General features: G+C 35.3%; 1 protein-coding gene across 4 annotated transcripts in view; it reads left to right on the plus strand.

Moving 5' to 3' along the window:
• LOC106060865 (protein O-mannosyl-transferase TMTC3-like) overlaps nt 1-18,870 on the plus strand; it is a 162,037-nt gene that overhangs the window by 50,543 nt on the left and 92,624 nt on the right. For all 4 annotated transcript variants that reach the window (XM_056033756.1, XM_056033754.1, XM_056033753.1 and 1 more), the window contains exons 4-8: nt 11,782-11,863; nt 14,714-14,813; nt 15,078-15,193; nt 15,343-15,515; nt 15,631-15,883. In XM_056033756.1, the coding sequence (XP_055889731.1) occupies nt 11,782-11,863; nt 14,714-14,813; nt 15,078-15,193; nt 15,343-15,515; nt 15,631-15,883 (724 nt within the window). The remainder of the gene's footprint in view (nt 1-11,781; nt 11,864-14,713; nt 14,814-15,077; nt 15,194-15,342; nt 15,516-15,630; nt 15,884-18,870) is intronic.

The raw sequence follows: 18,870 nt of genomic DNA on the forward strand, positions 1-18,870 counted from the left end.
GTCACTCGCTCAACACTAGACGTAACTTAGCGACTCTTTTCATAGCGGCTCAAGCCGACAGTGCCTCCATATTTTTGTAATGGTTTGTTATAGAATGCCTTTTTATGTTATGTTCTTTAAAACAGCCACACTTTCTGTACAAATCAAACATGTTGTCTTGTTAATTTAGATTTAATAAAAAATCTTTGTCTACTTGTCCTGGAAAGTTTCAACATCCAATTATCTTTTCTTCGACATTAACGTACAAATGTTACATGTTACCTATCATGTTGATGTCAAAAGTACTCGAACCAAAATGATACAGAAAAGATGCGCTGTGATACACACATGAGTTGTCAAGGACACAGCTAGCTCAAGGCAGCCGCGGCATCGTCCAAAACTTTAAAATAACTGTCAATTCTTGTCGCCAAAAAAACTAACTTGTGTTCTTATAGAAAACAAATTACATGAATAACTAACAAGACAAAGATTAGTATGAAATACATCAAAGAAAACGTGAGAGTCCTAACATAGAGAAAATAAATTTTTCAACCTTTTTTTTTTAATATTATTTTTATTTTCTACATTTTGTGCTCATGTTTTGGCGGGCCTGTCAGAACCAAGGCGCGGGCCGGATCTGGCCCGCGGGCCGTAGTTTGGACATCACTTGTCTAAATTGTCAGATAAGCCAAAAACCCAAAATATCAAATATATCAAGCTTTGTGGCGGATGAATACTGACATTCCATTGGTTCATAAAAGCCTAAAGCTTTTAGACAAAAAAACATCTGACCATAGGGATGTCACCTTCATCTGGGTCCCCTCCCATGTAGGCATAGAGGGAAATAAAATGGCAGACAAAGAAGCAAAGAGAGCCCTAAATCAAGCGGTGTCAGGAACCCAAATTCCCTGCTCGGACCTGAGACAGAGTATAGCCTCTGCCACCTACTGAGAGTGATAGGATCGGTGGGAGGCTGAGACCTACAACAAGCTAAGAGTATAGCCTCTGCCACCTACTGGGCTTTATCCATGAGGTGGGGTTGACTACTAAAATTTGATTTGAGATTGGGCAGAGTAATTGTAAATATATACATAGTGTTACAAATGAACAGTGACAGGTAGAGGTCAACGTGTGACCCCGGCGAGATGACACAGCAGCGAGTGTTCTCTTGAATCTACGCGTATAAACAAAGAGAGGATGTGACGTATCCTCACGTGTTGTTACAGAAGGTACTAGCAGTGTTTTTGCAATTTGGAGGCGCGATTAGGACTCTATATAAACCAGAGAGTTAATGTGAAAAGGCAGTCGTCGGTAGAATCTAGAGCAGTGGTCTTCAACCTTTTTTTAGTCTACCGCCCCCTTTTCGAATTTTTTCTTTAAAAAAATCCGCCAGAGCCCCCCTCTAAGAAAAACAGTTATAAAGAAGCGTGAGAAGGAAAATTTGAACAAAATATCATCTATCTATTAAGTTTTATGTTGTCAATCCTATACTCTTAAGCGAGCAATTCTTGTATGTATGTATGTATGTATATATATTTATATATTTATAAATTTTATTTCAAAAACGGCTCTAACGAATTTTCTTTAAAATTTCAAGGTATGTGCATATTAGTGAGAAAAAAATTCTCAACTCATTGGCCACATCGGGAAAACTCGAGGTGGACCGTTATATCGGTTTGAAAATGCCTCATTATCGAAAAATTAATTTTGGCTAGAATGTTTTATGAATGAAAATTTTCCATGACGTAAACGGGAAAAACGCTGCTTACGTCACTAGGCTTATCGCAGTACACTAAAATATTTCTTTGCAAACAAGAACGAGTTTTAAAGAACCATTAGACCCAATTAAACATTTGCGCACCATCTTATTGTGGATTGATTTATTATAGAACTATGAAAGAAAAGTAATGAAATTAAATGTGCCGATGTATGATTAGTTATTGTGTTTTAAGTGCTTAATAAATTGTTTACTCTTTAATTGCGTAGAGTGGTGTAGATACCTTTTACATTGTTGTTTATTTTGCTGGTGACCTCCAGCTGTCTCGTTCTGTGCTATCTTCTATGTCAGCTAAGGCAAGTTGGCGCCTAAACTGGTCTTTTAAGCGTTACGGTGTTACGTCGACCACTTTTTAGCTCACCAAAAAAGACTGCCTTTGGCATACGTTCGTCTGAGATTCGTCTCCCATACAGGATACTGCTCTGTCCTGCGTAACTGTCGGACTTAAAGAATTCCATCTATACAAAGGACGCGGATACACATTTGAGACCAAACTAAAATCTGCTGCCGATGACAGACGCAGACGCTAAAAGAAAATCTTAATCGATCACCGCGGACAATGGTTATGCTTGCCCTGTCTGTGGCAAAATATGTAGGTCACAGCTGCAATCCTCATTGATTTTCGGACTCGAAGACAAGCCTTATTATTATTTTGCTGGTGAGTTATTACCATGTGTTCATGCTTCGGTGTCTACTGTCCTGTACCAAAACAAAGGAAATGGTCATAACACAGCTTCTCTGCGCCTTACTTGCTCACACTAAACATGATATCCATCTAGCGGTCAACGAGTTTGCGTACGCTGCAGCCTCTTTTGATTTAATTATAAACCTCGGTAAAAAGCTTGGAGTTAGGGCGTGTTGACGGAAGGCCCAGGAGAGATCTGAATGGAGAGATCTGTAAAAGCAGGCCATATCCCTCCACGGGCTGTAGCACCACTGGGATGGATGGATGGATGACAAAAGCCGGTATGAACTTCTTATAGTCCGACAGTCAGGCTGGGCAGGGTACGTATCCCGTATGGGGGACGAACATATTTTTCGGCGTAACAGAGGTGCCCCACGGAAACGTTTCTTTAGAAAACTAATGCAATGATTTAAGTCTATTAAGAAAAAATTTGCCATTTTACTTTGTCACAAAGTGCCTGTTTTACCCTATAACGTAGAGATTTGCGTCACTTGATGTTTCGTACTAAAGCCATAATGAATATATACTAATTCCATAATTAAATGTCTGAACGTTACCATCTGAGAAGTAACACTGCAAAGACTTTCTTCCAAGCCAATAATAGTAGGCCTACAATAGTTTTACGCATAAGATGGATTGTAAAACTATAAGACGGATGTGAGATGTGGTTGGTCTAGACTATAGGAGGACTTAAGAGACTTTATATTTAATCGCCATGTGCAATTACATTTAGAACTAACAGAACACTAAAGCAACTCTTCAGATTAGTAGTCTTTATCTGATCGTTCATTTTCGTAATTACAACAATAGCCCAATAGTTTTACGCGAAAGAAGCAATGTAAAACGTTAAGACGTGAGCTGTGGTTTTCTATAGGCCTACTGTTGGGGGGACTTTCTATTCAAATCGCCATGTACAATTACATTGAGAACTGACAGAACGAAAAAGCAACTCTTTGGATTGAGTCTTTACCCGATCGTTCATTTTCGTAATTACAACAATATTCCCAAAATTACTTCGGGTATATATCCTTCCTTCACAAATTATTCATCCGAGCGAGGCTCGGTCACCTGATATTGTAATATAAATTAGAAGAGCAAACAAACATTTGTTGGGGTTGATTAGTTTTGCACAAAAAAATCCGGAACAATCAATTTTTAGATACTTAAAACTATTGAGATGATACGGGAGGAACATTAAAGGGTAAATCAGATTTTCAATAGCTTTTAGAGTTCTAGTTTTTTAAATCTAATCGTGACGGACAGACCGACCAACAGACAAAACGCACAAAAATAATCTTCTTTTATTCGGATGGGGGCACTAAACAAAAAATAAATAAAATCTGATTTTTTTTTAAAGTTTAAGGAATTGGTTTAGCACCTGATAATGTAGCGACTTTACGCTACTGCACGAAAATCGCTGCATAAAAAGTCCATTAAAAAAATGTGCGTGATATTTACATACAAAATGCATTATTAGCCTTTATAAACAAACAGAAATGTTTTCTTTTAATTTTAGCAGGTAGTTGACCAGAAAAAAACATCTTTAACTATTATTTATATTTGTTGTAAACATTTCCTGTACATTTTTAAAATATATTTGACTTAGTGATACTGAAAATACACAAAAATTGTCCATCTTTGTTAACATATTGTAACATTGCCTCCCTTACATTTACGTAATTGTTTTAGAATTGGTGTATTTTTATGAAAAAATCGCTTGCATAATTAATTTTATAAATTAAACGGTTTGCTTTTAGAAAACCAAAAGTAGCCGTTGCACCTAAACTTTTCAAGCCGCATTTAATGATGAAATAATATTTTTATATCTCTTCTAGTTTTCGAGATCTGAGTGTGACAGACGGACAGACAGACAGACGGACATTTTGCACAAACCTAATAGCGGCTTTTTCCCCTTACGGGGGCCGCTAAAAATAGGAATAAACTTTATAGAATCCTAAATGCTGCTGGCAAAATCATTGGCAAAAAACAAACCCCATTTGCGGCTTTGATCCTTTTTAAATAAATTCTATTAGAACTCAGTGCACCAATGTCTATGAACCCTCGTTAAATATCTCGTGTAAATAAAGACATTTTTTTATGGTACCGGTACTAGCCTATTGTGAGGTAATGGAATTTTTTTTCTTTGACGTCATATGAATGGACTCTTTAAATGTAATGTTAAAAGAACGCACTTGGTGCACCAATGTCTACTAACCCTCGAAAAATTGCTCGTATTAATGAAAACATATTTAAGTCTAACTAAGCCATGTGACGTAGTGTTTTTTTTTCCTTTGACGTCATATGGAATGAATTCTTTAAATGAAATGGTAAAAGAACGCACTCGGTGCAGCAATGTCTATGAACACTCGATAAATGGCTCGTATTGATGAAGGTGATTTTTAGTCTAGCTAGGCCGTGTGACGTAGTGTTTTTTTTCCTTTGACGTCATATGGAATGAATTCTTTAAATGAAATGCTAAAAGAACGCACTCGGTGCACCAATGTCTATGAACACTCGATAAATGTCTCGTATTGATGAAGGTGATTTTTAGTCTAGCTAGGCCGTGTGACGTAGTGTTTTTTTTTTCTTTGACGTCATGTGGAATGAATTCTTTAAAAGAAATGCTAAAAGAACGCCCTCGGTGCACCAATGTCTATGAACACTCGATAAATGGCTCGTAATGATGAAGGCGATTTTTATTCTAGCTAGGCCGTGTGACGTAGTGTTTTTTTTTCCTTTGACGTCATATGGAATGAATTCTTTAAATGAAATGCTAAAAGAACGCACTCGGTGCACCAATGTCTATGAACACTCGATAAATGTCTCGTATTGATGAAGGTGATTTTTAGTCTAGCTAGGCCGTGTGACGTAGTGTTTTTTTTTTTCTTTGACGTCATGTGGAATGAATTCTTTAAAAGAAATGCTAAAAGAACGCCCTCGGTGCACCAATGTCTATGAACACTCGATAAATGGCTCGTAATGATGAAGGCGATTTTTATTCTAGCTAGGCCGTGTGACGTAGTGTTTTTTTTTCCTTTGACGTCATATGGAATGAATTCTTTAAATGAAATGCTAAAAGAACGCACTCGGTGCACCAATGTCTATGAACACTCGATAAATGTCTCGTATTGATGAAGGTGATTTTTAGTCTAGCTAGGCCGTGTGACGTAGTGTTTTTTTTTCTTTGACGTCATGTGGAATGAATTCTTTAAAAGAAATGCTAAAAGAACGCCCTCGGTGCACCAATGTCATGAACACTCGATAAATGGCTCGTAATGATGAAGGCGATTTTTATTCTAGCTAGGCCGTGTGACGTAGTGTTTTTTTTTCCTTTGACGTCATATGGAATGAATTCTTTAAATGAAATGCTAAAAGAACGCACTCGGTGCACCAATGTCTATGAACACTCGATAAATGTCTCGTATTGATGAAGGTGATTTTTAGTCTAGCTAGGCCGTGTGACGTAGTGTTTTTTTTCTTTGACGTCATATGGAATGAATTCTTTAAATGAAATGCTTAAAGAACGCACTCGGTGCACCAAAGTCTATGAACACTCGATAAATGGCTCGTATTGATGAAGGCGATTTTTAGTCTAGCTAGGCCGTGTGACGTAGTGTTTTTTTTTTCCCTCTGACGTTATATGGAATTAATTCTTCAAATGAAATGAAAAAAGAACTCGATATAGTAATGTTTGTTAAGCCTCGTTATGTGACTCGCGTTTAAGAAAGGAATGATATCTTGATTTAGATCTAATCTAGATTTTTTAAACTAGATCTAGATTTTTATTACAGTATATCTAGATCTGGATTTATATTCTAATTAAAATTATTTTAGAGTCTAGATCTAGAATTTCTAGATCTAGTATAGACTAAAATAGACTAGATTAAGATGTAGAATTTCAATTTCTAAACTTAAAGTGTAAAAAAAAGTGTAGATTTTCATTTCCAAACGTTTTGATCAATATTGTAATGTTTTAATATACTAAAACTAATCTAATATTTTTTATTTAATTTAAATTTAAATTAACGGCAATTGAATCTTTGAAACATTATTACTTTTGACCATCAAAATTAAATCACCTCTTGAATATTATTTGCGAATATGCAGATCCGACAGGGATCCGACTTCGACGGGGGCCGCCTCTGAGTTTGTGTAACACAAACTCTCTTTGTAATCTTGTTAATGCTCAGATTGCCATATCATTTTAGTTATGAATTGACCTTATTTTTAATAATTTAGTTAAAATCTTAAGCAAACTACAGACACCAGATTCTAAGAACGTAGTCAAGAAAGGTTACAAATTTCTACCAGTGGCTGGGCTCCATTACTAAATTCAGTGAATAGTCATCTGCCGAAATTGAAAAAGCTAGTGGCTCAACAAAGATAGATAAGAAGGATCTTAGGAGACAGTTATAGAGATCGGGTCTCAATCAAGGAAATCCTATGTTGAACTGGGAGTCAACCACTTAGTGAGGTTGTGACAGAGTGTCGCATGAGGTTTGCTGGACATGTTTTCCGACAAAATGAAATACGCATACCTAGAGATGCGATGACATGGAGGTCATTACGAAAAACAAAATCGCAAACAAGGACGTCCTCGTATTACAGGGCGCCACACTTTCATGTAGGACCTCAGAGCAGTGGACTCCTGGCGAGAAGAGGCTTCAGACATTACCAGTGACATTTTTTTTTGTGGAGACAGCTTTCTGCCCTATGCGCCGAACGACATGGGAGGATCTAGGTCCTAAGTAAGTAAGAAAAGCAGATTAGGTATTTGAACAAAAAAAAATTAATATCAGTATAATACACTGTAGATACCTCAGAATATCCATTTTTTTAAATACTGCCTGGAGGCGGGGCGGAGCCCAACGGGGAAGCTCTCAGCACTACCCCAAACCCCCTTGCTGGCAAGGGCGGGGTGTTTACAGTTTTTTTTACTAACACCAGGAAGAACCTATTCTAGGGTACAATAAACTTTCAAAAGAATGAAGGGTCAGAATGTTATAAGATTAATTATGTACACACATACACACTAATATACCCCCCTCTCACCAAAAAAAAAACGGAGGGGGAAACCCCCCTCCCGAAAACCCTTCCTAAAAATATCCTGGCTATGCATATATATATATATATATATATATATATATATATATATATATATTAGGGGTGCACCGGATAGTACTTTTTGATATCCGACCGGAGCCGGATATGACCGGATAGTAAAATTTGATATTCGGCCGGGGCCGGAGCCGGATACCTAAGTGTCTTGTAAATATCTTGTATTGCTGAACATTTTAAGAAACTGTTAAATAACATACCTATATTGGTTGTTGTTTTTTTTCCTTTTATATACCTTATTGTTTTAAACTCTGTTACTGATTGATTTATTCAAACTTAAGAGTATTTCTAAAAATCTGTATAGCATGAGTGTGTCTGTGTGTATGTACGATGCCACCAACTGTAAAGGATGTGTGTAGGAAGGTCAATGTAAATAATGTTAGTATATATTTAACTAGTTACTAATGTAAATCTCATAAGTAAAGTACAATCTGCCTTGTATAGTGCTCGGTTGTGTGTGTTCATGAATTCCAGACCATCAACTTGGTCAGATATACCTAATGAGCCTACACATGTAGTCCTAGTGTAGTGTGTATAGTTGTTTGTGTTAACCATCAAGCATTGTTTTTTTCCTTGAGCATACGCACGCAATAGAGTTGGGTGTCAGTCAAAAAAGATAACACATTGGCATGGTCAGTCAAGCGTATAGATAAATTATACCCGTCCACTAGTTAGAGGTCAAGGGTTGTTTTTGTTTTTTTACGCTCCAGCATATTGTTTCTTTGTTTGCTAGATCTAACGGCGGTATTATATTCAATTTATCCTTTGCGATTTTAAAATTTACTGTAAGGTTTTCCGTTATTTATTAAGTCAAAAGAATTAAACAATGAAATTAGCTTTCTTTCTAAAGGTTTTAATACAAGGCAAAAAAATACACACACGCAAACATGCACATCTTTGTTTTATTTTATTGTGCAAAGAACGTACGTAAGAAACATTAAATGCAAAGAACGTATGTAGGAAACATCTTCCTTAATTATTACTTATTAATTATTTTATTCATGGTTTCAGTAACTGTTACAAAAGGGAACGATAGTAAGCCTATGGATGTCAGGTGTGTAAAAGTCGTCCTAGCCATATACACAGTGGCTAAGTACGCGTCTTAAGTAAAAAAAAAAATTAGTAATAACAAGGAGTTAATTGACTGTCACTAAATATTAAGAATATTGTTATCAAATCAAGACACTTAACTGCAGGAGTAATATTCAAGTTAACACGTTAGAAAAACTATTTAACAGTAATATTTATTGACAGTGTAATATCCTTTGTTAGCACGTTGTGATTTTTCATTCTGGCTTAAAAATGGCCAATGTCTATCAATAAATTGGGTGTCAAGGACCAAAGAAATAAAATAAAGAGTAGGGGGTGTTTAGCTCTCCATTTCAAGATAGCCCTGGTCGTGTCTTCTACAAAATAATTAGTTACTGGCTTACTGGGCTATATAATCTCGCGGTTTGTGTTCTGTGTAGCTAAAGGTCACTCGTTTAGATGCGTTTGATCTTTAGTCCAGCTTACTAATAGAGATTTATGTTCAAATAACTCGGCACACTTGAAAAGGTGTGGCCTCTAGCCCAACCACGTGATTAAGATTTTTCTCCAAATAAGCAAACTCTTTGTCCGGATACCCGTGTAGATGTTTGGCTTGAAGTCCAGTCCACCCCCCCCCCCCAATTAAGATTAACGACTAAGTAAACAAACATAGTTCCCTCGTGTGACCTCTAGAGAGTGCTTACGTCCATCGTATCTGACTTGGGGTCAACTGTCAATCAATGAATTCATTGTGATGAACAAAACAAATAAAAGGGGGAGGGAGTTGTTCATCTGGAAATATGCCTAGTTAATTAGAGGTGTGGCTCTTGTAGTCCAGCCCCCCTAATAAAGATTAACTACTAAGTAAACAAACTCAGTTCCCTCGAAAGGTGTGACCTCTAGAGAGTGTCAATACGCTGACATTAAACCTACGTCCATCGTATTTAACTTGTGGTCGCCTACCTATAAAAAAAACTCAATGTGATGGACAAAACAAATAAAAGGGGTGGGAGTTGTTCATCTCTACCTCTGGAGATATACTCGCACAGCTAGACAGACGTCTGGTCAGCATGACGTAGTCAAGGAATGTAGCATTTTAACATGTTAACTAACCTACTCAAAGGTCAAGACAAATTGAAAAAAAAAAGTGCCAGCCATTTCTGCTCTGTATGTAAAGCGCATTTATGATGTAAAGTTTCATTTCTATTTATATTAAGTTATTAACACGCCTTGTCTTTATAATAAACGATGTTTGGTGCATATTCATAAAGGCTCTATTTTTAAGCACATTATTTTGTTTTAATATAAACATTAATACATTCTACAACAGACATTAATGGAACGAGGTCCACTTTATGCATATTAAATAGGTGTATTTTTTACTATCCGGTTTACTATCCGGTAGTGATATCCGACCGGAGCCGAATAGCACCGGATAGTAAAAAACGCCGGATATTCGGCAGAAGCCGGAGCCGGAGCGACTATCCGGTGCACCCCTAATATATATATATAAGTGGCACATAATTTTAAAAAAAATCGATAAGTTGTTTTTCATATTATCGTGTGAACTGGGGAGCAGCGCCACTGCTATGGAACTCATAACTAAAGGAATGTTGTTGTTTTTTTACGGAAATGTTTGTTTTTTCTTGAGGCTTTGAATAAGAGATTGACCCTTTACAAAACAATTAAAACAATTAGATAATCATTATAAGTTAGGCCAGGTTCACATCAATGTCACATTTAATTTCAACTATCCCTTGGTCTGCAGGACCGTTGGGCACCACACCTTCTTTCTTCATTCTTCCCTGGCATTTGCCTTTGATAGAATTTCATTCTGATATTCTTTCTGAAATTATTGAAACTTCCTTTTTACCTGACTGGGTGGACCACTTCGGGGGCCGATTTTGAGCGTATGTTTCCACACAAACTGTCTTTGTAACTTTGTGTAAAAATGTTTTTGAAACACAAATTTGAAGGTTAGTTTTATTAAATAATGAAATGAATAGACCATATTTTATATGTTTATGTGCTAAAGTAAAAAAAAGAAGAGTAGATATATCGTCTTAGACTTGAATTATGTAGGCTTCGAGAGATTTTAAGTTCTGCGCATGCGTAGCCTTTCGGTCTTGTCTATTGAAAGAAGTGCGCGATGTTTGGGTTATAAAGTACACCGGGACGTCTAAATTCGCAGATATTAAGAAAAAATTTATGTAAAAATGCTTTTGAAAAACTTTGAAGGTTAACTTTATTAAATAATGAAATCGATGGACTATACTTTGTATTTTCATTAGTCACAGTAAAAAACTATCTTTGAAAGTGTATTCCTTAAAATTAAATCAAGATGCTTTCGGTCTTGTCTCATGTAAACATTCTATATGACCAAGACTCATGAATTAGTGATACTTTTATAGAGTCTGGCAACGTTTTTTTTTTTTGGAGAATTTAGGGCTACTTTATATACGTTACTGTTTCAGTTAGTACCCAAAAAACATTCATGCCATGATTTTATCAAGATTCGGTCAAACGGTTTTGATTTCTATTCGGGACACACATACGTACATTTATACATATGCCTTACTTTTTGCTATATATTATATATATAAGGCTACTCTCCCTTCATACCACAAGATCTTAATTTTATTTAGTAAAGTTATTAAAAACAAGGTATATTCACAGTTAAAATAGCAAAGGTAGTGAAAATTTAATAATTTAGTAAAAATCTTTTGTAAATATTATATGTTCACAATTTCATAAATCAAATCTACCTATATATGGATCAACAGTGAATTGTTAAAAGTAAAAATTACATTTATTAATACCAAAATATTAAAACCAGAAAGTCCAGACTGACTGTGAATTCCTTATCTGGTATTTTTTTAAATTTCATGTATCTATTCAGCTCCAATTTCTAATGGACTGGATCAGACGAAAGCTGTGTAATTGAGTGCTCTGTGTTTTTAGAATCAATATAGCGATGGTGTCATTTTCCGTTAACTTATAGAAAAAATCTTTTATTTTGTTCTGAAATATAGCATTCTGTTCTTCTTATTATTAAGGTTATGTGATAATCAAATTAATAAAAGACCACAAAACGCAAACACATTATAAATATTACTTATAAATATGGGTAAGTTATTGTTTGCTTTAACTTTAAAAAAAGATTTATTGTCATTATTTGTCATTTTATGTACAGGGTTTGTTTAATGTTCATGTCTGAAGCTACCAGTTTTGCATCAGCCTTACTTTTTGCAGTCCATCCCATTCATACCGAAGCAGTGAGTTTAATTTTTCACTAATATTTGGTCTATTTAATATGTTTTGTATGAATAAACCCCGTTTTGTCTATTTTTATACCTTTTCTTTTTGTAAAATAATGAGAGAGGTGACTGTGTGATCAAATACATAGCTCCTTATTACAGTATTAAAGAATCCCAGTTAGGGCTTAAGTTTTGTGATTTTTATGTCCTCACTGAATCACTCTACTATAAAGGATACATTTGGCGAAAAAAAAGGCAGCTGCCAACTGGCACATACATCAAAAGAAAATCATCTTCATTTAAATAATTTTTATTGTAGTCTGAGTATGTTCTTACGTTCATATTAATAAAAGTGTTATTTGTTTTTAATTGTCTATAAAGCAATATCAATGTCAACTATAATAACAATATGATTCTATTATACTTTAATAATGATGAAATAAAAAATAAATGTGTTAAAGTGGAGCAAATTGGGAATAGTGGTGTCCCTTTCAAACTGTTCCATGGGAGGGGAAAAGCTTAAATGAAAACTCGGGATCAAAAGTGTGCTATGAAGTGCAGTGTGCAAAAAAGTTGAAATATTTTGATTTAATTGAGAAGCCAAAGAAAAGTCAGAGATTGTATGTAGCTTATTTGTTGGAGTGAGGGTGGAAGACTGAAAAGTTATACTAGAAGGAGAGCATTTTAAAACAGGACATTGATGTTTATTTTAACAACTTTGTCATATATGTTGTCACGTATCAGTTTAAATAAACCTAATTTAGGGTAAATTAAACTTAGGATTTAGTTCACGCGCTGGAATTACCCGCGTGCAGGTGTCATGAAAAACCCATAAAGTCACGTATCCAGTGACCATTGGCGTAGCCAGGGGGGGGGGAGATTATAGACTGATTTTTTTGCTATGATTTGTTTATTTTAGGTGAGATTTTAATACTAAACCATCTCTTACCCCAGCGCAGCCAAGTGTTTCTATGAAACAATAAAAAAAAAATGCAAACGTGAATCCCCTAAATCCAAGAGCACAGCTAAGGAAAACCCCCTCCAAAATTAACGATAAAAACCCCTCTTCAATATATCAGTCACCATATTCTAAAAGCGTAGCCAAGAGGGGTTTTGTGTTTAAAACCCCCCTCCAGCGGGTTTGCAGCTAAAAACCACCTCTTCAATATAAAAAAAGCAAATTACGCACTCAAAATGCTATGAGCGTAGCCAAAGGGGTTTTGAGTTTAAACCACTTTCAGCGCGTTTTGAAGCTAGAAAATACATCTTCAATATTAAAAAAAGCAAATTACGCACTCTAAATGCTATGAGCGTAGCCAAAGGGGGTTTTGAGTTTAAACCCCCCTTCAGAGAGGTTTAAAGCTGAAAAAATACCTCTTCAATATTAAAAAAAAAGGAAATTACACACTGAAAATACTATCAGTGTTGCCAAAAACGGGGTTTTGAGTTAAACCCCTCCCCCTCAGCGGAGTTTGATGCTAAAAAATACCTCTTCAATATAAAAAAAAGTCAAATTACACACTAAAAATTCTATGAGCGTAGCCAAGCCAATGGGGAAGGGGGGGGGGTGAGTTTAATCCTCCTTCCTACAAAGGGCTTTTTTAAAAGTTTAAAATCCCTCTAGAGGATTTTGAGGGTAAAAACCTCTCTCTTCAATATTATTCTAAAGCGAAATACAGTCACTAAATCCTATGAGCGTAGCTAATGGGTTTTGAATTTTTTGGTTTAAAACCCCCCAACAGATGATTTCGACGAAAAAAACGTCATTTTTCGATATAAAATCTAAAGCAAACAATAGTCACCTAATTCCAAGAGCGTAGCCATGAAAGATTACAAATTTCTTCTAGTGGCTGGGCTCCATTACTAAATTCAGTGACTAGTCATCTGCCGAAATTGCAAAAGCCTAAATGTGGCTTAACAAAGATGATTGAGAAGGATTTTAGGAGACAGCTATAGAGATCGGATCTCAATCAAGGAAATCCTATGCCGAACTGGGAGTCGACCCCTTAGTAAGGTTGTGACAGAGCGTCGCATGAAGTTTGCGGGACATGTTCTTCGACAAAATGAATTACGCATAATAAGAGTTGCGATGACATGCTAGTACAACTTGGCGCCACACATTCATGGAGGTCCTCATAGCAGGTGGTAAGAGTCTTCAGACAAATTCAAAACCCCATTTAGCTACGGTCATAGAATTTGGTAACTGTAGTTTAGAATAATATATGAAGATAGAGGTTTTTCACCCCAAAACGCTCTGTAAGGGGATTTTAAACTCAAGACCACATGGAGGGGTTTAAAACTTAAAAAAAAAACATCTGTAGAAGAGGTGTTTAAACTCAAAACCCCCAATTGGCTTGGCTATGCTCAAATAATTTTAGTGTGTAATTTGCTATTTTATATTGAAGAGTGGGTTTTAAAATCAAATACTTCCTTAACTGTGCTCTTGGAATTTAGGCATTGTCATTTGCATTTTTTTTTGTTTTGTTTTATAGAAGATAAGGATTGGACTGCAAAAACCTCTGGTAGGGGGTTTAAACTCAAGACCCCTGTTAGGGGGTTTTAACCCTCCCCTGGGAGGTTTTTTTTAGAATCAAAACCCCCTGGTAGGGGGTTTTAAACTCAAAAACCCTTGGCTTGCTTGGGCAAGTGATGGTTTAATATTAAAATCTCACCTAGAGATCTAGAGATACATCCCCGGTATGTCACAGTAACATCTTGTAACATCTCAACAATCTCAATAAAAGAAACTGACAATGTTTATACCTATACATTTGTTGTGTTCTATAATAAGCCTTTTTATTTTTTACTTACAATAATTTCCAATGCCTACACATTTCATTTAAAATCTATCATTTTCTTTCTTTTTAGGTTACTGGTGTTGTAGGGAGAGCAGAAACTCTTTCTTCTATTTTTTTTCTGGGAGCTTTTATATTTTATTCTAAATCTACAGGATACAGAGAGAAAACAAGTAGAGTAAAAATATTGATTAGAAGCTAATTTAGTTCATGAATACTGCCATAGAAGTCTTAAAATTATTTTCTTTACACATACATTAACACTACATAAATTTCTTCAAGTACATGGTATATTTAATACCAGTAATTAATTTTTCATTTTTAAAGATAAATAATTAATTTTTTTTTATTTTAAAAGTATGACCTTCCTTTTGTTGTGTTTTAAAAAATAGAATCCTTTTTAGTTTATTCTTGTTTTATTTTTCACTTTTATATAGAATGGGTAGAATTGCTCACCACTGTGTTTTTAGTGACTGTTGCCATGCTGTGTAAAGAGCAAGGCATAACTGTTGTTGGTGTTTGCTGTGTTTATGAGATTTTTATTGTTCAAAGGGTTTGTGTTTTACCATTTTGTGTTAATAATGCTGCATTAGAGGTTAAATCAATGAAACATTTCATTAAGATTATTGTATTAGTGTAGCAAACATTTATATAATACATATTCAATGTATTTTATTTACATATTTTGTTTTTAACTTATAGTGCACTTTACAAGAACTGTTGATTATATTAAGAGGCATGTTTGGCAAGAAACCATCATTTCCCCAGTGGCTTATAACATCATTAGCAAGGGCTGGATTTTTAGTTTTTAGTACAACATTTCTTTTATTTGCTAGAATCAAAGTTATGGGAGCCCAGCTGCCAGTATTTACTAAGTAGGTGCTCAATTGTTAATTATTTATTTAAAGTTTATTCTTCTTTTAGTGCCTATAGTGCCATCATTTTTGTTTAGCTCTGCTGATTATTTCAAACATTTTTTTTCCCCTTTAGTTTTGATAATCCTGCCTCAACATCACCAACTCCAGCTCGCCAATTGACTTTTAACTATTTGTTATCTGTTAATGCATGGCTTCTGTTAAAACCTTCCAATTTGTGCTGTGATTGGACAATGGGAACTATTAAGGTCATCTCATCATTTTTTGACCTTCGTAATCTTTGTACACTCATATTTTATGCTGTCTTAGTCATTTTATGCATTTTCGCAGTCACCCAGCAGACACAAAGATCAAGAACAGTACTAATGGTAAGCATCAAACTTTTTTTTGTCCTTACAGCAAAAACATTTGCATTGAATAAATTGTTGATAAAACAGTTTAAATACAGTAATAGAAGACTTAGAAGTAAAAGTAGCATTATACATAAAAACACTGAACTATAATCTTCAAATACAAAAACAAAACCTAATAAAATACTCAGAAAGACACAAAGATCAAGGCACATTCCTTGTTCCATATGTTTTGACAAATTTGTACAAATGCTCATTCTTCACTAGTGCTATTAGAGCATGGAATGGGCTGCCTGAGTCAGCCAGGAAAACAATGACTTGGCAGAATTTAAGTCATTGATTAAATTCACCTAGGAAAATGTGTAGGATGTAATAATCTTTTTTTTTTAAGTAATCTCTGTATTTTATAAGCTATAAAATATTATTTGTATATTTTTTTTTTACTTGTAAGTTAAAATATGTTTGTTTGTATAATGGTTTACATGTTTCGGATGCTTTTAGAGTTGAAGATAATTTACTTCCTAGTCTGAACCTCTCGCAGGGTGACGGGGCATGGAATCGGGCAGGGCTTGAACCCGGAACCATCGATAAGTCTGAACGACAATCCAGCGCTCAAACCACACGACCAGGCAGCCATATATTGCAATTCCCAAGAGAAATGTCGCCATGGGCCAAAAAACCTTGAACGACAGACAGCCTTAAACTAATAAGATATTTTTCTTTTTCAGGGATAGCTAAAAATGAGTAGGCTATAGTGATAAAGCCAAAATAATGAAGGATGCAATAAAAAAAGGAGGGGGGCTCCCAGATATTCCCTTTAATTGTAAACGGAGAAGAAAAAGGATAGCGGGGATAACTGATCTAAATAAATAGTCAACCCTGGAAACAAATCAACTTAAAATCACAGCATTATTGTGATACTGCCCTAATGCTACATTACAAGCTGGCGTTTAACAAATCCTGCTTAAAAAACTAACAATGACAGAGTGATTTTAAACCTGCAACATATATTTTGTTTTCTATTTTATATTTGTATGTATTATGGGGTGCACCGGATAGTACTTTTTGATATCCGTCCGGAGCCGGATAAGTTTCGAAAGTAAAATAATATATCCGGCCAGAGCCGGATCCCGTACCTACATGTCTAGTAAATAGCTATATATTGAAAATTTTGTAAAAACCCCTAAATATCATACCTATGTTATATTTTTATTTTACGTTAATTTTCAACTTATTATCACATTAAATTGTGGCAAAATATGTAGGTCACAGCATGGGCTGCTCAGCATGGGAAATACTGAATTCCTCACTAATCTTCGGACTCGAAGACAAGCCTTATTATTGTTATTACCTTAAATTATGATGAATTAGAATTTATAATTATTTAACATATTACAAACTAATCTATGTAACTTTTTTTTCGATGGAGAAAAATACATGTATATTGTACTAATGTAAAGCTCTCAAAGATAAACTACACTATGAGTTGCATAGTGTGTAGATGTTTTCACATATTTCAGACGATATTGATTTATGATAGTGATTTAGTATATATTGTAAGTAATGACAGCATGGGCGTAGCCGGGGGGGGGGGGTTTGAGGTTCAATCATCCCCACCCCCCGCACTGATTTTTTGCTTTGATTTTGCTTATTTTAGGTGAGATTTTAATACTAAACCATTACTTGCCCCAGCGCAGTCAAGGGGTTTTTGAGTTTAAAACCCCCTCCCTCTCTTCTGTAAAACAAAACAAAAAATAACGCAAACGACAATCCCCATATTCCAAGAGTATAGCTAAGGAAAATTTTGATTTTAAAACCCCCTCCGAAATTAACGATAAACCTCCTCTTCAATATAAGACTATCCATTCATCAGTCACCAGATTCTATGAGCGTAGCCAAGAGGGGTTTTGACTTCCAACCCCCCTCCAACGGGTGTGGAGCCAAAAAATACATCTTCAATATAAAAAAAAAGCAAATTACACACTCAAAATTTTATGAGCGTAGCCAAAGGGTTTTGAGTTTAAACTCCCCTTGAGCGGGGTTTGATGCTAAAAAAATACCTCTTCACGATAAAAAAAAAAGCAAATTACACACTCAAAAATGAGCGTAGCCAATGCAAAGGGGGTTTTGAGTTTAAACCCCCCTCCTCCATGGGCTTTTTTTTAAAATTTAAAACCCCTCCAGATGATTTTGAGTTAAAATATCCCCCCTACAGAGAGTTTTGATGTTGAAAACCTTTCTCTTCGATATTATTCTAAATTTAAATTCTAATTAAAAATAAAACAACTCCAGAGATTTCTTTAGTTTAAAACCCTCCAACAGATGATGTTGACGATAAAACTTCCCTTTTCGATATAAAATCTAAAGCAAACTACAGTCACCTAATTCCAAGAGCGTAGCCATGAAAGGTTACAAATTTCTACTAGTGGCTGGGCTCCATTAGCCTACTAAATTCAGTGAATAGTCATCTGCCGAAATTGAAAAAGTTGAAAAAGCCTAAATGTGGCTTAACAAAGATGATTAAGAAGGATTTTAGGAGACAGTTATAGAGATCGGGTCTTAATCAAGGAAATCCTATGCCGAACTGGGAGTCGACCCCTTAGTAAGGTTGTGACAGAGCGTCGCATGAGGTTTGCGGGACATGTTCTTCGACAAAATGAATTACGCATAATAAGAGTTGCGATGACATGGATGTCATTAGAAGGAAAGCGCAAACAGGGACAACTTGGCGCCACACTTTCATGGAGGTCCTCAGAGCAGGTGGGAAGAGGCTTCAGACATTACAATTTCAATTGCATAGTTTAAAATTTAAGATTTTAAATTAGAATTAACATCAATTGAACATGCTTTCCTTAGTACACTTTAAAGAGCTCCTAATGGAAAGTTAAACATATAGCGTTAGTTTTGTACCGACGACAAATTTATTAATCGATACAAAATAATGATAACAAATATTATTATTAATCTTAACATTTAAAAGCGTACATTAACTTTTCAGGCTTTCA

This window comes from Biomphalaria glabrata, chromosome 6 (genome assembly GCF_947242115.1).
Source record: "Biomphalaria glabrata chromosome 6, xgBioGlab47.1, whole genome shotgun sequence".
Classification (NCBI taxonomy): Eukaryota; Metazoa; Mollusca; class Gastropoda; family Planorbidae; genus Biomphalaria; species Biomphalaria glabrata.